Source organism: Megascapheus bottae, chromosome 11, assembly GCF_031878675.1.
Source record: "Megascapheus bottae isolate mThoBot1 chromosome 11, mThoBot2.hap1, whole genome shotgun sequence".
Classification (NCBI taxonomy): domain Eukaryota; kingdom Metazoa; phylum Chordata; class Mammalia; order Rodentia; family Geomyidae; genus Megascapheus; species Megascapheus bottae.
In genome coordinates this window covers 42,133,721-42,159,045 of record NC_143519.1, presented here as the reverse complement: position 1 = coordinate 42,159,045, position 25,325 = coordinate 42,133,721, and the positions used below count along the sequence as shown (strand labels likewise).

At 41.8% G+C, this 25,325-nt stretch overlaps 1 protein-coding gene across 1 annotated transcript in view; it reads left to right on the top strand.

The window, feature by feature from the left end:
• Positions 1 to 22,561, top strand: part of Siah3 (siah E3 ubiquitin protein ligase family member 3) — a 61,204-nt gene extending 38,643 nt beyond the window's left edge. Inside the window, exon 2 of the mRNA XM_090341727.1 lies at positions 21,765 to 22,561. Coding sequence (XP_090197853.1) covers positions 21,765 to 22,433 — 669 coding nt within the window. The 3' untranslated portion in view covers positions 22,434 to 22,561. The remainder of the gene's footprint in view (positions 1 to 21,764) is intronic.
• Positions 22,562 to 25,325: the final 2,764 nt, after the last annotated feature.

Below are 25,325 nucleotides of genomic sequence, written 5' to 3'. Positions count from 1 at the left end.
TTTATCAATGGCTAACTTCTAGCTACCAGTGTGACATCCTTGGGTATAAAGTTAGAAAGCAATGCTGAATAGTATCTTTTATTTTCACCATCAGATATAAATTTCCATCTATATGAATAACCTCAAGAACATGGAGAGAAGTAAAATGTAGTGAGTTAATTAGAAAGTAATGAATTTCTGTACTTATTGTGTTTGTAGTATTATTTACTTAATTGTAAATTTATACCATTTACTTAATGGCTTAAGCATCAGCTCACAATATACCTAAAACTAACCATTGGCTCTTGTGAGTTGGTGCACTCTTGAGCATGCTCCCAGCTCTAGTCCTCTGTGGTCCATACTCAAATATTGCGATTTGCCAGGTTGCCATCTAGTCTCTGGCCACTGGTTCCACCAAGTGATTTAAGCCCCATATACTCTGGGTTTTCTCTAGGTCAGTAAATTCTCTTCCATCGCTTCTGTGCCCATGTCAGTGAATTGAGATGCAAAATTTCAATGGATGGGAGGGTTGGGAGATTCTCTGCTTTGATGATATGCAATGTTACTTTTCTAATCTAAGTCTATTGGCTAGGCCAATATGTATTTTCATCTAGTTTTGGACTCTGCTTTTGATAAGCCAGAATCACTACCCAGTTTTGAATATTGTAGGTATTTTTCATGTTTTACAATTTAGTTGGACAACTACTAGTAGTTCTTTTAGTAATATTCTGATTATACTTGCCTTTACTTTTTCATAAGCTTTCCAAATCAATTTAACTTAAACAAAAATTTTCTGGTAGCCGAGCATCACTGGCTCACACCTGTAATCCCAACTACTTAGGAGGCTGAGATCTGAGGATCATAGTTCAAAGCTAGCCCAAGCAGGAAAATCTGTGAGACTCTTATCTCCAATTAACCACTGGAAAAGCAGAAGTGGTACTATGATTCAAAGTGGTAGAACACTAACCTTGAGCAAAAGAGCTTAGGCACAGTGCCCCAGAACCTGAGTTCAATCCCCATGACTGGCAAAAAAGAATCTTTTGGTGTATTTACTATGATTTTGCTTAATTTAGGAAATGGCATTAGCTCCACAGTGATAAGCTATCCTGTTGAATACATGTATTTTATTTAATTTGCTTGTTCTTTTTGCTCTTCTTTAAGCTATTTTTTTCTTATATCTTTTGAATGGTTTCTATAAAATTTCTTTCTAGGTATTGTTTTTAAAGTGTATAACCAATTCTTATTTGAATAAATGAAAATCATTGATTTATAGTTGTCAAACTTTACTATCCTGAAGTTAAATTTTATAATAATTTTCCTAATTGATTTTTCTCCTTGACAAAATTTTATATCCTTTATTTTTCCTATCAAATCATATTGGCATATTGTGCAGGATATGAAATAATTATAATACAGTATTTATTCTTGATTTATTGTATATTTTGATAATACTTCTAGAATTTGCCAATTAAAAATGATGCTAGCAGGGCACTAGCAGCGCGTGTCTGTAATCCTAGCTACTCAGAATGAAGAAATCTAAGGATTCTAATTCAAAGCCAGCCCAGGCAGAAAAGTCTATGGGGCTCTTAGGTTTAATTAACCAACAAAAAGCTAGATGTGGAGGGGTATTTCAAGTGGAAGAGCACCAGTCTTGAGCAAAAATTTGAGAGCGTTAGGCCCAGAGTTCAAGCCTCAGTACTAACACACACACATGATGCTAGACTCCTTGCTAAATATACTTCTATTTAGTATTATTTTCACAATACTTTTCTCAATTTATAATTCACAGGCCTTTCAAAGTATAAAATTCAGAGTTGTATAATTATCACTGCTCTAATTTTAGACTATCTTACCACCCCCCAAAAGAAACCTCTTATCTATTAGAAATTAATCCTATTCTTCACTCTTCACAGACCAATAACCAAAGTAATTTTTTCCTGAGGATTTTGATACTCTGGACATTTCATATATTATAGAGATATAACACATAACAGTGTTTTGCTTGACAACAAACCATGGAAACACTGATGGCCCGTAAAATTATACCACCTAACAATGCTGGAGCATTTTAGTTATACAGGCATACTGTGTGATATTCTTATAATTCACAATCTCTTAATCACACACATATCTGAGCATAAACTGTCATTCAGGACTATAACAGAATCATAGAGTATGTGGACTCTGTGGCCATATACTGGCTTCTTTCACTTAGCATAATACTTTCAAGGTTTTTCCATGTTGAATTTTCTAATAATAATACTATATTAATATCAGTCGAAAAATAATAGGAAGCCAGGCACCATGGTGAACACCTATGATTCTATCTACTCAGGAGGCTGAGATCTGGGGAACACGGTTCAAAACCAGCCCAGGCAGGAAAGTCTGTGAGACCCTTATCTCCAATTAACCACCAGAAAACAGGAAGTGATGCTAGATCTCAAAAGATAGAGCACTAGCCTTAAGCACAAATGCTCAGGGACAGCACCCAGACTCTGAGTTCAAGTCTCATGACCACTAAAACAGCAGTAACAAAAGCTGAGCAAGAGCAGAAGACCTGGAGTTCAAGCCTCCCCACAAGCCCACCACAGGCACGCACACACCCCTACCCAGAGGGCCTCTCACCGAGGACCTCTTTTGCTTAAAGATAACACTCTAACACTAGATCCTTACCTCCACTTCTGACTCTTTGTTGTTTATTTAGAGATAAGAGTCTAGCAGATTTGTCTGTCTCAAGCTGGTTCTGCCACCATGAGCCTCAGATTTTAGCCTCCTGAATAGCAAGGATAATAATTATGAGGCACTGATACTCATTCTGCTTATTTCTGTAACACAAAAAGCATAATTGCATGTGTCTTGCAGTTACTTGTTTCCTAGGCTATGCCCATTCGCATTAGACTACTTTAGAGGATCTTACTATATCCCTGGAATCTATCAGCTTCTGCAACATGGAAGAGAGTTGACAAGGTTTGATAAATGGAAAGATAGATGGATGGGTGGATGGATCCATACACTGGAGTGTATGGATTTAGATCCATCAGTAGATTCTCCTTGACTACTTAGTGTGTATGTCGAGAAAGACAGAACATGTAAAATGCAGTCCTACTTTCAAAGTACTTAGATTAAGTCTCTCCCTGCCTGCACCCTACAAGCAGATTTATGGTCCATGACTGCTTTCATCAGACCTTTATCCTGCCCTCTGAAGCTTGCCTAATGCATATTTATTTGATATGGCAACATACAGAATGCAGATTTGCAGCTAGCCACGGACTTCTGTAACCCTTATTATGACCTGTGAACTTCTTGAGAATACTGCGTTGTCCCTGAGCATCCCTACTGTCCACCTTGAGGCTTGTGCTATGGTACTTGGTGGTCCGTATGCAGCCCATGTATCCCAGTCAAAAGCATGAATACTTCTGCTGAGGATTATCTGAAAAATCCAGTTGTTGTCCGTGTCCTTTTGCCCTTTGGCCCAGTGACCACACACTTTATCCATAAGAATGACTCATTCAACAGTTCCTCCTGTGTCCCATCCAACTTCAGCCCATAATGTTACCATTGGATCTGGGATTATTCTAAAAGAAACCAAACGAAACTCCTTACTAAGTCACTGCATTAAATTGCAATAGTCTGTTATAATTTTCTAGTTGATTCTTATGTAATATCACAGTTTCTTTCTTTGTTCCTCTCTCTCTCTTTCTCTCTCTCTCTCCTTTCTTTTTAATTTATTTTTTCCAGTCCTGGGCTTGAGCTCAGGGCCTGAGCACTGTCTTTGGACTTTCTCAAAGCTAGAACTCTACCATTTGAGCCTCAGTACCGTTTCCAGCTTTTTTCTATGTATGTGGTACCGAGGAATCGGACCCGGGTCTCCGTGCATGCGAGGCAAGCACTCTACCACTAGGCCAAACTCCTGGCCCCTCTCTCTCCTTTCTTTAGTGATGTTCCTGGGTTTTGAACTCAGTGTCTGGGTGCTGCCTCTGAGCTGCCTTTGCTCAAGACTAGAGCTCTACCACTGAGCCACAGCTTGCTTCTGGCTTTTAAAAAAAAATTTTGGTAGTTTTTAGCAGAGATAAGAGTCTCACGGACTCTCCAGCCAGGTCTGGCTTTGAGCCATGACCTCAGATGTCAGCCTTCTGAGCAGCTAGGATTGCAGGTGGGAACCACCAGTGCCAGACACTACTATCAGAATTTCTGTGAAGGACATTTTCACTCCTGCTGCCTATCTCCCACAAGTCAGCTGAATAAGCAGAATTTCTACCAAACCCAGCTTTTATACCACTGAGTGTTTTCATCAGCAGGCCTAGACCAGTGATACACTTGATCTTACTTCTGTTCAAGATCACATGAGACATCGCGTAGGGAATCACTTTACAATTCTAAAATGATGTCTCAAGGTACTAGTTCTTGATTAGAGAGAGAAGAGAATATAATGTGTTATAAAATATACAATGAGGCACAGGTAGGTGAAGAGCTCAACACACACACACACACACACACACACACACACACACATTTCCACTGTGTTATTTAGCCACTAATATTAGAAGGCATATCATATTCAGTACAGTCTATGGTCACATATATAGAATATGGAGTAAGAGTAACCAAACTCTCTTCCATCCTTCCTACTTACCTCTGGTAATTTACAGAGTTGTGAAAGCAGGACCTATTAGGTAGACTCTGTACTTCGAATTTTGGTCTTTTTCTGGAGTAGTAAACTAATGAGCAAAGCTGGAAGGGGAGGAAGAAGCAGTCTGTGAATAACCCACTCGGGGATGATTCACATGGGGTCACTGAGTGTCGGAGTGGCAGGAAGGATCATGCAATCTCTCAAGATGAGAGGTTGCAGCAGCCAGTCATACCTCCCAGTTCAACCATAATCTAGTGCACTCAGTGCTAAGCCATGGTGTTTGATAAAGTTGGAGTATCAGATGTAGTTTTGATTTTTGATATTCCCAGCTTGTGATAGGGTTAGCAAAACATAGTGCATCCTAAGAGCATCTTGAACATGCCTACACCTTTAAAAATAACTTATTGTAAAGATGATGTATGGAGGAGTTACAGTTATATGAGTCAAGTAATGAATACATTTCCTTTTGAGCAGTGTCACACCTTTATTCTCTCCCAGTTTTTCCCCTCCTGATTTCCCTCCTCACACCCTAAATTGTAAAGTTTATTTCCCACCTAGTGTCTAGTGGGTTTCACTGCTGAATTGGCTCACCCTTTGTCTCACCATTTCTGTGCTTCCTCTTCCCTTCCCCAAATCAGATAAACTTATCTACAAGGCAAAATATATACCAGTCAAAAATGGTGACAGAATGGAATAAACCAAAGAGAAAAGGAAAGAAGGAAAAAAAAAGAACCAAAAGCAGTATAATAAAAATCCTCTTGCTTCCATTTATTGGAGTTGATTTTGATAAGTATCATTTTATGTGATCTAATGCACATAGCTATTGAGCCCTTGCAATCCCCTCCTAAGAATGTCCTCTTCTGTTCTCACTGTGTCAATGTTTAGACTGCTATTTAATTAATCATATCCAGGTGTAATTAGTTATCTCTTGCTATCTATTGAGTTTACTTGTAGGATTTATAGGCATATTCTAACTACTACAAATGAGGGAAACCATGCAGCCTATGTTTCTTTGGGTCTGGCTTACTTCACTTAGCATAAATTTCCCCAAGTCTTTCCAATTCCTTATAAATGGTACAATATAATTCTTCCTAATGGAAGCAAAAGAATTCTATTGTGCGTTTTTTTGCCATATACATTGTAAATATTTATTACATTAAAAGCACTAAGCTTTTAATCCAGGTAATGAGGTTAAACACTTACATGTTTTGGTGATAGACTGTATTATTCATTTTTATGTGGCATTCTGACTATATTATCTTCTTTCTAATTTAAAACTCAGGCTGATGAATTTTATATCATAATTTACCAGTGCTTTTTCCTGCAAAACTTAATCTTTATGCTCTTTCCATTTAATCCCTCACACATATACAAGCTAAAGATATTTATACATCCTAACTATATATAAAAGAGCATATTTAGACAAACATATAATATGGTAAACAATGGTGCAAAACATAGTTGTGCAGGTGGTTTTATTGTGGCCTTGTTCATGGTCAATTGTATTAATGCCCAGGATTGGATTGCTGGGTCATAGGGAAGCTGTATGTTCAGTCTTTTGAATAACCTCCATACTGCTTTCTAGAATAGCTGAACAAGTTTACATTCCTATCAGCAGTGTGATCATTATCAAGAAAACTAACAATAACTGATGCTAGTATGGATATGGCCAAAAGAAAATTCCAATACACCACTGGAGGGAATGTAAACTTGTTTAACCACACCTTTTGTATATAGCCTTGTTTCTCCTTGTTCTGCTAGCTTGTTCTCCTGTTTTATCCCTGTGCTCACGGTGCTCCTCCTTCCCAAGCCTGAGCTCTCTCATTGTTTGTACTGTTGTAATGGTCATACCTCATGCAAGTCTTTCCTGTAAGTCAAGTCACTGGATACTGGAAGAAGGAACTCACATGCAGAACTCCTTGCATCTGATAGCACAGAAGCGCAAGTCCATGTGACAGGTGTTTATGAGTTCCAGGGGGCCAAGTTAGCAATATCTATGGCCACCTTCCCTCAACCCTTCCTGTATATTCTACTTGCTGCATAGACATAGGCTGATTGATAAGGATCCTGGGGAAAAGGACCTTGAGCCTAAAATCAAAAGTGGATCTAGGGGCGGAGAGTTTGGCCTAGTGGTAGAGTGCTTGCGTAGCATGCACGAAGACCCAGGTTCAGGATTCCTTGCTACTACATACATAGCAAAAAGCCGGAAGTGGTGCTGAGGCTCAAGTGGTGGAGTGCTAGCCTTGAGAAAGTCCAAGGACAGTGCTCAGGCTCTGAGCCCAAGCCCAGGACTAGCAAAAAAAAAAAAAAAAAAGTGGATCTAATCAGAATCTCCCCTGCACAAGGGGGTAACTATGAGAACAGGAGCCATTTCTCTCACTCTCCTGTGAACATGAACATGGCATCAAGAGAGGTCACTCACAAAGACATCGTTCTATCTCATTACCCATTCAGTTCTGATGGAAGCCTTTGCTAGGGCCCTTAATTTCTTACATTAAAACAACAAATGGGGTGACCCTAGTATAGTCTCTAATAGGTAGCATGGGTCAACAATTACTCATTTGTACTCGTGCTTTTTGTATGACGGGCTGAGATGAAAATTTGTCCTCTTCCTGGCAAGAGCTATAAATTAGTTTTATGCCACTGTTAAACCCAGAGGCAAAAAAAAAAAAAATAGGGGGTGGGGAGATTGAGGTGGAGATGGGGGAGGGTCTGCAAGTAAAGCGTGATTGCTTCCAACAACAAAGCAGAGAAGTTTGGAGGCTGGGCCCTGTGCACTGAGAAGTGGATGCAACAGAGGTCAATGAGATTGGCCCCAAAATAAATTGACACATCTGAGACAAAACAATGGTTTCTTTGAGAATATGGAAGAAATCTTATTTTTCTTTCTAGCCCCAATACCTGGAAGGTTTGCCAAATGAATCAACAAATAAATGATTGGATGCATGTGACAATTATGTCTCTCTTAGGTGGATTGGGATAAAACCAATTATTATCATATTCATATGATTCCCCCACAAGTTCTCAAGGTCAAAAGAGCCCCTAAGAAAGATAGTTTTTGTCTACTTTTTTCCCTTATGAATAGTTTCATAAGCTATTAAGCAGAAAGAAAGAGGGGAGGGGAACATACAAAACTGCATATGCAAGGTTCAGGCATTTTTGTTGAAAAGCAGGACACAGAAGTATATAGCAAAATCCTATATAATTGTAGGGGCAGTGACATTCTGTGAGCTTACTATTATCTTCTTTTCTTTGTACCATCCAGAATTTTCTAAAAATTTTACAGAAAGAGCACATTATCTCCTAAGCAGAAATAAATGTTTATTGTTTGTAATCAATAATTTAGTAACTAAGCCGGGCGCTTAGTAGCTCATGTCTGTAATCCTTGCTACTCAGGATGCTGAGATCTGAGAATCGCAGTTCAGAGCCAGCCCAGACATTAAAGTTTGTGAGACTCATTTCTAATTAACCACCAGGACACCTGAAGTGGCACTGTGGCTCAAGTTGGTAGAGTGCTAGCCTTGAACTGAACAGCTCAGGGACAGTGCCAAGGCCCAGAGTTCAAGCCCCTATGGCCGACAAAAACAAAACAAAACAAAAAAAAACTCTAATAAGAGGCCGGGAGTTTGGCCTAGTGGTAGCGTGCTTCCCTAGCATGCATGAAGACCTGGGTTCGATTCCTCGGTACCACATACATAGAAAAAAGCTGGAAATGTTGCTGAGGCTTAAGTGGTAGAGCTCTAGCCTTGAGAAACTCCAAGGACAGTGCTCAGGCCCTGAGCTCAAGCCCAGAACTGGCCAAAAAAAAAAAAAACTCTAATAACGGAAAAAACTACAACTAAAGTAGAAATTCCTAATTCTGTAGACATATAGGCAGTGGACCGCAAAGCCATGATTACAGGATCTGGAGGTGAAGGTTCTAGAGTTCTAGAGCAAGATCAGAAGGAACTCCTAAAACTCTTCGAGCTCATATTCTTGATCTGATTTTTTTAAGGGACTAGAGAGATTGTAAAAGGGGAATTCTTGAAGGTCATTTTAATACTACTATTATATGGGATAGCTAAGGTTATGTGACAGAAAACATGAGAGGTTTGGAGTCAACTAGCTTAGGTTTGAATTGCCTCTTACTCCGTAGTCTTATTTCTTTATGCATGCAATAATAGTGTCTTCCTTACCTAACTCAAGGGATCGTCCTCAGACACAAATTGGAAAACATTATATCTAAAAGTGCTTGCTAATTGTAAATGTTTGACACTGGTCCCATGTCTGTTCAAGAAAGAATTTTTAGAACATTTTCCAAAGGTTCTTTGATATCAGCAATTTACAATTTAGGAGCATTTGTTTCCTCAGCTTTTGAGTTACTAACTATGCCACAGCTAAACAGCCTAAACTCCTATGAGTGGAAGTATATGATATTTGAGCAAGCAAGTGGGTTCTTGTTTGTTAGAATAGTAGAGAAATGAAGCCAGGAATAGCAAAAACTTGACTTAGGGAGAATGTCTTGGAAAGGGAAGGAAAAGCCATGGAAGTAAAAGTGGAGTCCAATATATTCATCTCCGCAGGCTGTTTTTAACAGTGCAAGGCTCCTCTCTTCTGCTCCCCTTGACTTTGCTCCGATTGCTTCATGGCTTGTGCTTGCACCACCCTGGTTCTTTCCACTGGATATTATGGGAAGAAGAGTTTGAGCAGGAGGAAGCATTTGAGCAGGGAGTCCAAGGCACTATGGGAAGAAGAATGACTACGATGTGATACATGTTCTCAGCCATGTGATAGATCCACTACTTTTAACCACTATTTACCTAGCAGTTTCCTTTTCCCTCTCATATGGAAAGCCATTCTTTGTCATGGGAAAAATATGAACCTTTTCTAAGCCAATTCATCTAATGAAAGAATTGAGACTTTTCCCAAAAGTTAAGTTCATTTCCTGGCTAGAAAAGAAAAAGTAAGTTTAAAAACAAACTATCATCCACCTAGTTATCAACCAGAATAGGAAAGTGTTGCCTTCCCAAAAGATGCAAAAACAAATTAATAAAATAAGGCCATGTTTGAGTGTAGAATATGTTACATATGGTTTTTTTCCCACTCAGAAGATTTATCTTCCTAATTATGCTTTGCTCTTTACTTAATATCAGGATTAGTTCTAAGTCCCCAAGCTCTCCTGCCAACTAATGAGCTAAGGTGGATGGGAAGAAAAAGGCTGCTTTGAATGAAATGACATATAAGCTGCATATCATTCACATGGGGATAAATTAAGTGTTGGGGGCAGGTACCAAAGTGGGCAGAAGAGACTCATGTTCTGTAACTAGATGCTACCACTAACTTCGAGCCTTAGAAAAGACCCTTCATTCCATGCTTACATGTCCTGTACGCAAGCTGCTTTTGACAATTATCCTTACCTTCCGGGCAGGGCATCAAGATTGAATAAGAAGATACAAGTGATGTTTGCAGAACAGACACCCAGCAGCCAGGACAGTATTTCAGGCATGTCTTGCAAGGGTTTGCATCCATGGAATACTTGTCTCACAAATAAATTTCACTCTTTAAAACACATTTTAACACATTTTTTCCTAGTATCTAGGAGCAAGGCAGGTAGCATCATTTTCACTCTGTAGTCATGGAAACTAAGATCTGGAGATGGGAACAGATCTGCCCTTGGCCATGTAAGGTGTGGGAGAAATGGGCCCACGCCTCAACTTTCCATGCGCCTGGTCTTCTTTCTGTGGACGAGTCACCTCATCAGCCGCTATTGGGGTCTATTCACTGTGCTTCAATTTCCATTTTTTTTTAGCCAACACAGGGAAATTTCCTGAAGAGGTTAGGGTTCATTCATTCTGAAGTACCTGTCATAGGCAGGGACACCTGGCAGAGATGGGCTAGTGACCTTAACATATCTGGATTGATAAGGAGAAAGTTTAGACTTGTCACTTCTGCATGGTGGGGGGAGGGGGGTTAGAGGAAAAATAAAGTTCTGAATTACTTGACACTTACTTTATATATAAGACAAGTGTTAATAGGACCCCTTAAAATGGATCCTCTACCCAAGGCAACTGAGCAAGGTTCTTTCTTCCCACTCTAAACCACCTCATTAAGAGAACAGAGAATGCGGAACAGAACAAATAAAGCATTTGATTGATGGAAGTTTAAGAAGTTGCCTTATTTGAGTTGTCCTGATATGAAGTTCATTGTAACTAATGCCCAGTTGGCTGCCTATGATTGGCTGAGCCTAGGTTTTATTTTATTTATGTGGGATTCTGGAACCTTGAAGCCACCTTGGTCTAAATGGCCTGCTATTTAATTAGTTTAATGTACTTTTGTAAGAAACTGGACAGGATGGCCCCCTGACCATCCTGCAAATCTTCTCCAGCTACTGGAAAGGCAGATTTTTTTAGACCTTTCTAGAAAAGCCAGGTCTCTGGGAACAGGAACCATATTTGCATTTTTCAGGGTTTTAACTCAGCCACCTCCCACAGCACAGAGTAAATACTTAACTATGATTAGTTGCTTTCCTCCATGAGTGAATGGAAATGAGTGAATGCACTGTATAAAAGAAGAATGGAGTCAGGCGCCTTGGCTCACTACTATAATCCCAGCTGCTCAGGAGGCTGAGATCTGAGGATCATGGTTCAAAGCCAGCCTGGGCACTAAAGACCGTGAGACTCTTATCTCCAATTAACCACTAGAAAACTGGAAATGGCACTGTGGCTCAAGAGGTAAGGCAACAGTCTTGAGCTGAAGAGCTCAGGGACAATGCCCAGGCCTAGAGTTCAAGTCCCATGACCCACAAAAAAAAGCGGCAGGGGAGGGGGGAGGAATGGCAGTTAAACCAATAGGCCCAATAGAAAAGCATATTAGTCGAAATATTACTATGTAAAACTAAAACAAGAACTCAATTAAATAAGATAATAGAAAATATAGTAGGGCAGTCATAAAAAAAAAACAGACAATTTATTCATTAGAGCTAAGTTCTCACCTAAAACATGAACCTCAATACTGCAACAACAACAAGAAAGAAGATAGAAATGAACTTCTTGTCTGTGACTTAGAATTTCTGAGGGCTCTGCTTTCCTTCTGTCACCTTGTCAAATCTTGCTTCACAGAGCAGGGTTTGACTAACAAATCACAGTTATCCACTGAATAGGCAGCCCTGTTAGCTCCATTGTGAAGGTAACAATGGTCTCTGCTGGGACTTGGAGGCTGTTAGAGAATCAAAGATTAATAGGAACAGAGAGGACTTCAAGGATCTTCTCCTGATTCCTAAAGGAATGCTTCAACTTTGGAGGGAAGGGAAAAGGGATGCTGGATCTGATGTAAATAGACAAGGAAATGCAAGTCCAGCCTCTGGCTCTTAAAAGTGTTGTCAGCATCCCTAGGAGTTGGCCCAGACTTGCTGAACCCCATTGGCGTTTTAACAACATGCCCAGGTGATTTGTGTGTGCACTGAACAGTATTTGAGGATCACTGTGTAGCCTGCTCTCAGCAGAAGAATGAAAGGAGAGGTTTTTCTTGGTTTTAAAACTGCTAAAGAAGTTACAGGTAATTCACACACATGCTGGGCATAGGGCTGGGGCTTTGGGTCACTGGAAGTTCTGTATGTCTTGTCTTTGCCTATACAACATGCCCTAAGCATGAGGAAATGGTAGAGAGAGGACATGAACCTTAGCCCGTCTTCAGAGTGATCAGCAGGTGATCCAAGCTACAAGGTGCAGCATCCTGTGGCCTGGAGAAGACTGCTGGAGACCAGATGTGATCTTCAGGTAAGAGACTGGGCTTCTAAGTGCGGTGGCACATATCTATATTCTCAGCACTGAGATTACAGTGAGGCTGTGCAGAACTGATAGCCGGAGGCCAGCCCGAACTACATACTAAAACCCAATGATCACACAAAACAGCCTTGGCCTATGGGAGGGTTTGGAACCTTCTGAACTCTGCAATGGAGGGCTTGTGAACAAAATAGAACCAAGTTTGAAATGAGTCATGATGACCTGGAGACCTCTGGGAAGAAATACATATACGAGGAGCAATTTCAGTTGCCTTGCAGTAGAATAGACTAATTATCTTAGCAGCACTAATAAACTTGGTCCTTAGAGACATGCGGTGACTCTAATAACGCAGAGATGAATAGTGCCTGGATGAATTATTTGGGACTTAGCTGGACTGCTAACCTTCCAAGCCCAGAGGGAAGCAATCTCCATTCTGTTTTCCAACACCCCCCGCCCCCGGTTCCCCACCAATCATAAGATTTTTATTAAATGTGTCCCAGCCACTGGTAAAGATTAGGAGTCAATAAAACACCTGCCCCACCCTGTGTTGTCCTTGGGCTTGGAGTGTCATGGCTACATTGCAGAAGGGAAAGGAGCCACTCATGCAGACAGATGGAGCCTTGCTGATTCATGGCCATGCTATGGCAAAAGTTTCAGTCCTTAACCTCTAAAGGGAGCTTTCTGCCCTAATCACCAAAGGGTAATTCCTGTGCCACAGCAAGCTTGGCTCTAGCCCTGTCCTTGGAGTAATAACCTTTCAAACCCAGAAGACTCCTGCTGTCCTTCATCTTCTCCCTGCTGTGATGCTTACCTCCCCTCCCCCACCCTCACTATTAGCCATGATTTTTTACCTTTTATTGATGAGATGCATCCAATTATGAATATACCATAATTTGGTTTTCCAGTCATCTGCAGACAAACAATTGAGTTATACTAGATTTTTGGCAGTACATGAAAGCTGTAGGGACACACATGTATAAGTCTTCAAATGGTTGCCTCTTTCATTTCCTACAGTACACAATTAAAAAGTATAACGTCTGGGTCATTTGGTAGCTATCTAAAGAAATCAACCAGGTGTTGAATAAATTTGGTGCTTTCTTTTTAAATAATAATACTACCAAAAGAACATGCACCAAAGAGGCCTGACTTGTCTGAACAAGAAGCCCCTGAAGGACGAATACAACTTGGTCCAGCCAATGAGGCTCTCCAGGTAAGGTATACAGAGGATGGAAAGCTCTGGCAGAGTGAGTTTCTGATCATGATGTTACTGAAGACCTAAACAACAAGCATGTGACCTCGGCAAACCCTGATGATCAGATTGTCTCAAGACACACCTCTGTGTGTTAACAGATGTGTTAACCTGCTAATACATCCACTTCCATACATTTGCATATGTAATTGTTTCTAACAGCTCAGCAGCCACAGCAAGCATGCCTGAAGCTTCCCAGTCTGAACAAGGCTGTTCAGTTTGACTGAGGCTGTCTTTTATGGCTAAGGCTGTCCTGTCCAGTCTGGCTGAAGCTGTCTTTGTGGCTAGCTCAGCACACCTGCTTCCAGTGCTCCCATACCAACCCTCCAGAGATGCTCCGAGTTACTGTGGCTTCTGGTAATTAAATAGGAGCCTTTGAACTGCTCCTGCAGGCCCAGGATTCACTTGCCAATTACATGTTAAAGTTTGAATATACACACACAAAAAGTTGCTTTTAGGAAAAAAAAAGGCTTTCATTTCTAAGAGTCACAAAATTTGTTAGCATGAGCCAAGCCTTGAAGACAGAAAGCAAATCAGGAAGAGGTGGAGAGGAAGCATTGATCTGACTGCAGGCTCACTGTTGACACTGGCAGGGCTCCAGGCTAAGTGCAAGAGAAGGCCCCACGCAACTATGGAAAGACTTAGAAAAACCAAATTAGGAAACTCGCAAAATATGCTCTACCCACTTCCCTTAATCATTGTCCCTTTATAATGAGCTGTGCCCACAGCTCCCAGCCAGCATCTAGTTTTTCTTCCTAACCAAGCTTCCTTAACAGGATATGGTGCTTAGACAAGACATTCCTGCTCATGCTCCCTATTGGCTACTCCTTGCATCCTAAGGTCTACTGCATCCCCAGTTGATGGATCCCCAGAATGGCATGGGCTGCATAGCTGACGAGTCACTTGAAGAAACTTCCAGTATCTAGATAATATAGATGGATAGAATGTAGGGCTCGGAGGGACATAGAGCAGTTATCCTTGCCTGGGTTGAACCTACCCACCTGGCTTTTGGTGATAGAAATGAGTAAGGATAGTGGGTAAGGGGTCTGGTTTATTGTTGTGCCAGATATCCTTATCTGGTACAGAAGGGAGAGTGGGTCTAGATCCATGAGGAGGTGGAGAAATTTCATGAATTAATTTGGAAGGCTAGATCAAATTGGAAGAAGCAGTTTACAACCAGAAAAGGGAATGCCTGAGGCTCTGAGTGAACTGCTAAAATTAAAATAAATAAATCATGAGAACTATTCTCTTCAAAGCTTCTTATTTTATGCTCCATGCTGGTAGTTGACATAGGTCTGCTTTCTCACTTCCTGATCAGACTCACATAAAGCTCTTGTGTCTCATCCCCACTGGGTTTTGAATAAGAAATTGTCAAGACACTGTCCTGACAAGTTTGAAGATATGACTCACTGACCCATGCAAAAATCACATGTTTCTTCATGGCTGGGAGCCAGAGTAGAAGACAGAGGCTCCAAAGCATGTGGTCCAGAGTAAGGCCTGTTTGTAAGTCATTTGTTCACTCATTCTATCCAGTAACACATGCTCAGGGTCTATTCAATGCCAGATTCTACAAGATGGACCACTGGATCAGGCACTGGGAAAATTAAACACATGCCCTGCTTTCACTGGTTCCAGATTCTTAGGCAAGAAGACTACTGACAAGTGAACTCAAAGTATGGGTTGAATAGAAAGCAAGGTGGAATGAGAAGATTATAACTACTTCAGAGGTGAGGGAGACGGGAGAGATACCCCATCTATAGCAAAGGATTATGTCAGGCAATACAAGAGGGATTGATGGCAGATATACTAGAATGATACAAAGGACAGAGCCTGTGTGGTTCTCATTAAGGAAGCTGTTACCAGTACATCACACATTGACTTGTCCAATAAATACATGTCAAGCACCTTTATTGTATGTGGGTACTGTTGTAGTCTGAACAAGGAGCTCATTTCCTGATGGTACTCACAGAGCAGAAAACTATCCATATAAATAAAATAGCCCTGGTTAGGGAGGGATAGGATCTCAGGCCTAGGGACTCAGAGGTGTTTTGGTTTGTTTGGTTTTTTTTTTTTTGTCTTCACAATATCAGCCACATTTTCCTTCATATCTCCTCACACAGCCAGGCTACCCACATTTATAAAAGGACCAGTGTAGGCTTTTGACATCATAGACTAGCATCTATATGGACATCTGTATGGATCTCTTTCACTATTTCTCACTCATGGAGCCTGGTTTTAATAGAACTGATGACCAAGGTTGCCATTTTCCTCTTTTGAAAGTAATGCATGAATTGATGTAGGCTTAGCTTAAGATTCATCTGTGTACGAAATGTCTTCATGCTCAATTTACAAAAATTGAAACCCCAGGAAAGAACCCTTGCATGCAGTGATATTTCTTTCAGAAGTGAGATTCCAACATCTTAAGAGATGGCAACTAGCCACCAAAAGTCCTGATCCTGAAGCTGGACATAGAATATTTAGAGAAGAAGCTTTCAGGATCCACTTGTAAAATGAACAATCTCTCTGATCTGTTATAACCAATACCCATTTGCCAAGGAGAGTCCATTCCCAGTGCCTGTTATGCTGATTGACAAACCACTAATCTTGCCTTTGAAGGCCTAGGCAGAAGTGTTAATTAACAGCAGCTGGTGTGAATCAAAAATATGGATAGGAATTGAAGCAATCATCATACTCATTATCTCTGAGGTGTGATCTTTTCCAATAAGATCACTTTGAAGTGTGAATTCCTGACCTAAAAAATAGCTACCACTGGATCAGGGTGTGTGTGTGTGTGTGTGTGTGTGTGTGTGTGTGTGTGTGTGTGTGTGTGTGTGTGTGTGTGTGTGTGTGTGTGTTGCTAAGAATGGCATAGGGACCGTCCATCATGAGATACATGGAAAGGTCTGTCCCAAGCCTTGTGTCTTCTTTCCACCTTAGCCTAACTTATTTTTCAACTGCTTTTAAATACATTCCAGTGTTCTCCTGGGTTTTATGTGCTTGAAAGCAGTTGCCCTCGATTTTGAGAAAGACACATAGGAGGACAGGAAAATCAAATGGGCAGCATTTAGCCTTAACTATTATTTATTTTTTGCCTCAGAAACAGGTTTGAGGGAATTTTGGCAGTACCGGGGCTTTATTTAACCCAGGGCCTCGTACTCTTACTTGGCTTTTTCATTCAAGGCTAGTGCATTGCTACTTGAGCTATATCTTCACTTTCAGCTTTTTGGTGTTCAATTGTAGATAAGAATGTCACAGGATTTCCTGACTGGTAGTTACTACCCTCATCACTTAGCCACTGAGTAGCTAAGATTACTGGTATGAACCAGTGGCTGGTACCTGGCTGAGAGATGTTTTAAACACTGCTGAATGTGAGATCTGGAACAGTCACAATTATTGTTCCTTCATGCAGACCTGACGTTCAACTTGACTTTGACTTTAACCCCGTACTTGAACATCTCCCTTACAGTGTTACCCTCACTTTTAGCCTGCTCTTCCTCCCTTTATGTGAAATGCATCAACAGCACTGCATTCTTCTCTGCCTTTTAACCCAGAACTAAAAGTCTGCACTAGCCAACACAAGTAAGAGCATCAGCACTTTCAAAGCAAGAACCTGTCATCTAAAATGAGGGAAGAGTCCACTTTCCAAAGAAATGCATCACCACAGCAGCCACTCGTCCTGAAAGGAAGTGGAAGGAATAGCTGTCCATCTTCTAACTAAGCTTGCTGACCACAGGAAGGGCAAGCTGGAGAAAGCACCATGTGGTAATTCCAGGGATGGATCCTGGGTTCCCTTTCTAAAGCTAGGATTCAGAGGATAAGCCATTATCAACCAAGAGAGTGTGGCTGATCAAATTAAGAAATGCATTTTTTAAATTCAATTACACCCTCAGTGGAAACAGCCTCACTAACACTTAGGGAAAGAATTACACCCAAGGTATAAAGCCTAACATTTCAAAACCCGATTTCACGCATTATTCTAAAGGTTAATTCAAAATCTCTCTTCCAAATGGGAAGTTAAATAGAGCCAATGGAAGGAAGGCATCCGCTGGCTGACTGAGGGTTTATCAGTCTGTAAGAGTTCATTAGTTTTAATTAGTGTAATCACTAATGTTGCATTAACAGTTTAGTGGAAGAAAGTAATTACTCACATTCACTGTATTAGATGGAAAGATTAGAATTCATTTTCCAAAAACGATGAGCATTTTGCCAATTAAAAGGATCCCTTCTCTCTGTCAGCAGCCCTGCGACCTCCCTGGCCCGTGGATCAGTTAAATGAAGCATAGTTTGCATCAGAAGATGGAGCAGGAAGAAATGAAGGATTAAGACTGCATTTCTTCTGCGGTCCTTCTCAGAGCTCAGCATGTACACTGGTGTCCATGAGTTCATAATAATGCCTCACTCTATCTGCATAGTCATTCACTTCAATCCCTTCGGATTATACTCCTGGCTGCTTTGTAATACAGGCAGCAATTAAAAATAAAATAAAATTAACTGTAACCTCTCTATACATCACCCTGACAATAAAAATAAATAAATTAACAATAGAATAAAATAAAATAAAAAGGCTTGTGAGAGGTGAAACCAAAGAAAAGGATGTGGAAGGCTAGGTGGAATAACCATGTATTTAGTCCAATGTTTGGATAGAGTGGGGTACTTTGTGGCTTATTAGAATTCTAGCTTGGAGCAGGCTCTGCTGGGGACATTGTATAGCTAGGGCTGGGCGGGGGGGGGGGGGCGGTGCAAGGGGACCTCTTGAAGAATGCAGCAGAGTGTCTGGGTCCTTCCTGAAGGGTCATCTCCATCTCAGCTTGGCTTCTGAAGTCTTGATGATCTGGTCCCAAAACTCTCCATCTCTCACCAGGTTCTCAGAAACTTCTTGTTCCTTTTTAAACATCCTATGTCCTTTCATACCTGACTTTTTACAAGTTGTTCTCTCTATGGCAAGCCCTTTGCCTGTTTTGTTAGAAAATTTACCCCTGGTGCTTCAGCCCATTTCAAATATCACTGCACACCAGCTAGCAAAACTTCTCACTTTTCTCTTATCAGAGCCCTTAGTTGATCTACTCCCTATCAGCATCTTGGGGATGGGTTTGGGACCCTGTACGGAAACTGAAATCCTTATATTTTTCTAGACCCTTATATAGAATGCCTATAGCCTATGAATAGCCTCCCAAATAGTTGAAATCTTCTCTACGTTATCTATAATACCTAATTTAATGTAGGTGCTATGTAATTAGTTGTTAGTATTGTTTAGGGTATAATGAGAAGAAAAAGCAATTGTATGTGTTCAATACATAAACAAAAATATTTGTTTAAATGTGGCTGGTTGAAATCACAGACAGAACTCCACATGGAGTGTCTACTGGGAGGACATCGCATTATGGTAATACCCATAATCAGGCAGCTGGTGAGGCAGGGACAGGGGTTTCATCTGATATTTGTAGCCCCTTGTGTGTTAAGTGAGGATCTTATCTCATCCTTAATACAATCAAAGCCCAGCATAGGACAGGCAGCCTGTTTAGACAAGTACCTTCACATTGAAGGAAACTGTGACATTGGCACACAGGTAGGGATCCTCTCCCCTCACCTGTCTGCTTCACCCACCACCATTTCCAAAGGGAGCTGAATCAAGGGTGTGTCCTGGCTCCCTTTGCTAATCGAATTATCCATTCATGGAAGCACTAGTGGGAGATTAGAGGAAGGGAGAAGGTAGGTCATGGGATTTCTTCCCTGCTCCCTCTTTACTGGAATTTCACATTGGGACATTCGTGACACAGATAAGAATGGCAAAAATGGACTGGGGAGGGGCAAGTGGGCCACTTTCAAGATGGGAACTTCAGGATGTTCCATCGTTACAAGTCAGCGTTGAGACAGAGGCCAGGTCAATGGCAAGATTGAGTTCTCTGGGCTTTTATGGTGGCCTATATTTACCCAGAGTGCAGCCAGAGTGTAAAAGTCAGTGGATCAGCCAGGCACTGGTGGCTTATACCTGTGATCCTAGCTATTCAGGAGACTGAGATCTGAGATTTTGGTTTGAAGCCAACTCAGGCAGTAAAGTCCATGAACCACTTATCTCCTATGAACAACAACAACAACAAAAAGTGGAGCTGTGGCTCAAGTGGTAGAACTCATTCCCTGAATTTAAGTCCCAGAACTAACACACCCACCCCCCCCCCACACACACACCAGTGGATCAAAGCACAGAGCCCACCAAGGGCCAAGATGGAAAGTCATGTTCACCTCCACCCACATTCTCAATGGAAAGAAAATTTCAGGGATAACACTTGACATAGTTATCTACAATGGTATTTTACAATGCCATTTTCCTAGGATTCTACCTCAGCCTTTTCCTAACAGGAAAACTGTCTTAATCAATGCCACTGGATAAAGCAAATAGGGAAATGCACGAGAGCTTTTTGATACCCAGACTATAATCTTTCTAGTCTATGATCTGTCATCTTTAACTGATCAAGGCTCTGCTCCCCTGGCCTCCCTGCTATGAGCTGTGTGACCTTGGGCAAATGTGTCAGCCTTCAATCTCTTCATGATTCAGTTTCTTTGATTATAAGGCAAACATGTTCCTCTCATGAAGGGGGCTTTTCAGAGGCTGGAAGGAACTGTGTTTGGGATTCTTCATGGAAGCCTGAGACCAGGTTCTCCTAACCACAGCAGGTGTGGATCATCGATCGTGCCTGCAGACTCCTGGACAGACTATAAAAGAGTCCTTGAACCTGACCCACACAGGGTGTGAGCCCTGTCACTCTCCCCCACCTAATCACTACATAGCACATGCTACCAGCAAGCCAATAAGAGCTAGGAAATATTTAATTTTTTATAAGAAAATTGATTCTGTTGAAATATATTTGTTGTAGGGTAGAGAGAGGGAGAGAAAAAAAGGAGGGTATGAGGGGTGTTCTTTAGAAGGGGATAGATAAATGTAGAAGGGGATATGTCTAGAGTCTAGAGGTGAGAAAAACAATCTATCTTTTGTTAACCAGCTTTGTAACCTCAGGCATATTAGTACTGAGGTTTTTTTCTCCTCTTTTTTTTGTAATGAAAAATGTGAATCATTTGTGCATCTTCATGGAGCAAGAAGGATTCTTGTCAAAACTGTAATTAATTAAAAGCAGATTAATGTCTGTACCACCTACACTATGGGACACAATGTCTATTTTGCTGCTGGCTCTATCTCTAATGCCCACAGGGCCTGGCCATAGCAGATGCTCAATAAATATGTACAATGACACATACCCTGTCATTACTAAGGGGTCCTGGAAGCACACTCACTACAGTGAGAAAATTGGTACAATGGTGGCTGCCTGGAGACCAGGCTACAGGAAGTTTCTCTAGAGCAGACAAGGAGTAGAGTAGAAACATGCCTGGTGAGCAGACTCCTGTCTCACCTGAGACTCCCTCTCTGATGACTGAGGAGGACCAAATGCACACAATCACTTCTGCACCTCACATGTGGCTTTAAGTCCTGGGAGAAGGGCAATACTGGAAAGACCAATGGATATTACCAAAGTTTAGTTCCAAAAAAATAATAGCTATGATAAAACAGGAAAAACAATTCCACTGATAGCCATTGTCTACACAAAAATATCAACACTCCCTCAAAATTTGTTTTGTTCTTTGTGACTGATGATGATCAGAGGCATATTATTTGGGAGGAAAACAATGCCTGCTTATGTGGACATCTTATGAAAGTATCAGAAAGACACACCTGTAATCCTTGTACTTAGGAGGCAAGATTGTGGTTTGAAGCCACCTTGGATAGAAAAACCCAAAAGGCCCCATCTCTAGTTAAGCAGCAATGAGTGAGGTCAAAGGCATGGTTCAAGTGGCAGAATAAAAGCCAACCAAGGACAAGACCTGAGTTCAAACTCCAGTACTGGAAAAGATAGATCCACATATATTTGGTGTCATAGATGTGTACATTGCATCCTCTTGGCTTGGGTTTTCATGATCTCATCCTGGTCCCTCCGCGGGTGCCCACAATCTCTACCATTTTAAAAAAGTATTTCAAGTGTTTTACATTCTTCTACCTAGACTGGACAGTGTGCCTAATGCTTTGGACACCAAGGAGTCGCAGCCAGAGAGAGAGGCAGGTCTCGCACTCCACTAACGCTGTCTTCTTCTCTTCCAGTATGTGCCCAGTAGACGAGGGATCACTCAGGGCACGGCAGAGCAGAGCAGCTTTCCTCCTCATCACCTCCCACCCCACCACCATCACCACTGCCGCCACCACCGCCACCCTCACCAGCACGGCCACCTCCACCATCTCCACCACCAGGAGGCAGGCATCACCACCCAGGTGATGCCCTGCATGTGCCCTCTGTTCTCCTGCCAGTGGGAAGGCCACCTGGAGGTAGTGGTCCCCCACCTGCGACAGACCCACAGGGTTGACATCCTTCAGGGGGCCGAGATTGTCTTCCTAGCCACAGACACGCATCTGCCGGCGCCGGCTGACTGGATCATTGTGCACTCCTGCCTTGGCCATCACTTCCTGCTGGTGCTCAGGAAGCAGGAGAGGCACGAAGGGCACCCCCAGTTCTTCGCCACCATGATGATGATCGGGACCCCTACCCAGGCGGACTGCTTCACCTACCGCCTAGAGCTCAACAGAAACCACCGGCGTCTCAAATGGGAGGCCACCCCCAGGTCTGTCCTTGAGTGTGTAGACTCGATCATCACGGATGGGGACTGTCTTGTCCTCAACACCTCACTGGCTCAGATCTTCTCTGACAATGGCAGCTTGGCCATTGGAATTGCGATCACTGCGACAGAGGTCCAGGCCACAGATGCAGAGATGTGAGGCCAAGGGCCACTGGTTGCTCACACACAGAGCCACCAGGAAGCTCTGCCCGTGCACCACGGACCTCTAATCAGGACACTAGACTCCTTTTTATTCTCCTACTTTCCTTTTTTTTTTTTTTTTTTTGTCTCAGGTACTTTGTGGTATTTACAATCTATCATGGGCCTTCTATTATGTAAACATCCCGTGATTAAGATTGTGTGATGTCTGTCTGGTTTTATTGGTATGTTTTATAGAACTCTTGTAAGATTTGATCAGAATAGTTATTTCCCATCTGCCCACCCTCCCCCACCCAATTCTTTTCACAACTGCTTCCAAAAGGAGCAAAAACACTGTCTTGATAAGGAAATATTCTGGTGGGGTTGACAGAAGGTTTAGTGTTCAAATGGCCTCTCCCTTCTCTTTTCACGCTGTTTTAGCCAGAACTAAGGCTATGTATGTGGTCCACAAGCTGAGCCAGCTTGACACTGCTTGGGACTAGCACAGACACTGGTTGACAAGTTCCCCGGAGTCTCAGGGTCAAAGTTTACCTTATGAGAGGACCAATGTCTTCTCCATGGATGGAAGACTGACCAGGCTTGAGGTCTCCTCATGCCACTGAGTCCTCTGAGTTGACGTATGGCTGGGAATGGAGATCAGATGCTGAATTTTCCTGTCAGAGTCCCAGGGATATGTTCCTAGCCCATGAACATCCTTTTTAGCTCAGGAATTAAAGTCCTGAAGTTACTGGTGATTTCTTGAAAATCCCTTTGTCCTCTCTTGAGCAAGAAAGATGGGCAACATACAGGAGAAGAGAAGTGGAAGGGGGGAAAACAGCATAAATTTAATCTCGTATTTCTGGGAAGGCAGATACACCCTCCTCAGAGAGTTTTATTATCAAATTATAAAATCCATTGATCCCCTTTTGTATCCGGCAAAGGACAGCTTGATTCTCATTGCTCTGCAAAAGAGAAGTACAACTCTGCATCAAATATCAGAATTCCAGACAGATACAACTAGGATCTTGAGCCTGGACAACTGGTCACACTGAGGCTCCTCTTTCCTGTCCTTACTTTGGAAATACTCTAAGCCTCCTTTTCAACACATCAGCATCGGCACCGTTCACATATGTGCTCAGCACAGTTCAAATGAGAAAGCAACAAAAGTCTGTGGTTGTCAGAAAAAAATGCATCCACTTCTTTTTGTGGAAGTCCCTCATGAATTTGAACAAAAGAAGCATATTTAGTCACCTTTGTTTTTCTGTTTTGAGCTGGGTACTTTAAACCTTCCTAGCTGGACAACTCCTTTCAGTGTATCTGTCCTTTCCTTTCTGCCACTCTCAAGATGCTAGACAAGCAATCTGTGCAAATCATGAGCTGCATGCTCACAGGGCCCAAGCAGGCTCCCAGCCAACCCATTTGCTCATCTCAGCCACACTGGCTGGATCCTGGCAGGCTTCCAATTGAGTACTTACTTTCCAAGCAAATAAGCCTCTAACTAACCATGAGTAACTTTTTCTCCACTAAAAAGGATTCATCCTGAAACACAATACCCTTCTCCCAACATCTAAATAATTCTCCAGCCACTTCTGCTACCAGTCTACACCCCAAGTACCAAAAAGGTGCCAACTGACAAAAGATTAGACAATATAGTCTGCTCAAGTTACCTAATCGACCCATTGATAAATTCTAGATGTCTCAGTCCCTTCCCTTGCTTCTTATACTCACCCATGTTGAAAACATTTGTGTACCATTATAGGTGCCCCAGAGAAGCAAACACAACCTCAAGAATATGATAAATCCTCAAAAGGCTTCAGGACTCCTGTATATATCAGCTTTGAGCCCTTCTTGTCTTGCCAAGTTACTGCAATCAAGCTGGGAATGACTTGAGGTTATTGTTATTGTGTACATACTTTATTCTGAAAGCATGATACCAAACAGGAACTTCCAAGTTGACTCCTCAAAAGCTTTAGAACAAAGGGTAGGGAGCATGTTATTTTCTTCCATCTGTGGTGCTTCAAGAAGGCCTTTTTCTCCATATCTATGTATGAAGGGCTTATAAAAAAAGAGCATAAACTAACAACAATGAATCAAGAATAGAAAGTGGAAACTCAGAAAATGTGGACTCAAGCTATATAACTCCCAAACATATCTCCCAACCATATGTTAGATTAACTTCCATCAATATCCTCAACATGAAAACACAAGGTTCCCAGACGTGATGTGACCTTCTCATAGTCATGCACGTGACTGGACCATACCCAAAACTTAGACTCTGCACACTTGCTGTTCTCAAGTTAAGAAGCCTGACTACACATCCTCAGCCCCACATTAGAGTGCACTATGGACCTAGGAATCAATTGGGTCTTTGTCATGGTGTTGAAAGAAGGTCAGCACAGCCATCTCTATACTTGGAGTCCTCAGGAGAAGATTAACATGCGGGGAACAAAGCACAGTAGTGAAATATATAGTCCATTAAAATTGAAAAAAGTGCGTTCAGAGGTAAAGAGTGAGTCCTCTCAGGAAGACAGGTTGTAAGCTACTACACACACCCTAACATAAGATTTTATTGAATTTTTCAGAGCTTTGGACATTAAGTTCCTCCCCAACATCAGCTTACATGGAGTGATTGACACGGAAGTTATGATTTAAAAAAAAAAAAACTACCTGTATCAAGAATCCTTTGGCACATGTTCTGGTGGTCAACTCTCTCACATACCGGATGAAATAAATTTTTTTGCGTGGCTCATGGGGCTTGAACTCTGGGCCTGGGCTCTTCAGCCCAAGGCTACTGCCCTGCCCCTTGAGCCACAGTGCCACTTTCCATTTTCTAGTGATTAATTGGAGATAAGAGTCTCATATTCTTTAGTGCCTGGGCTGGCTTTCAACAGTGATCCTCAGATCTCAGCTTCTG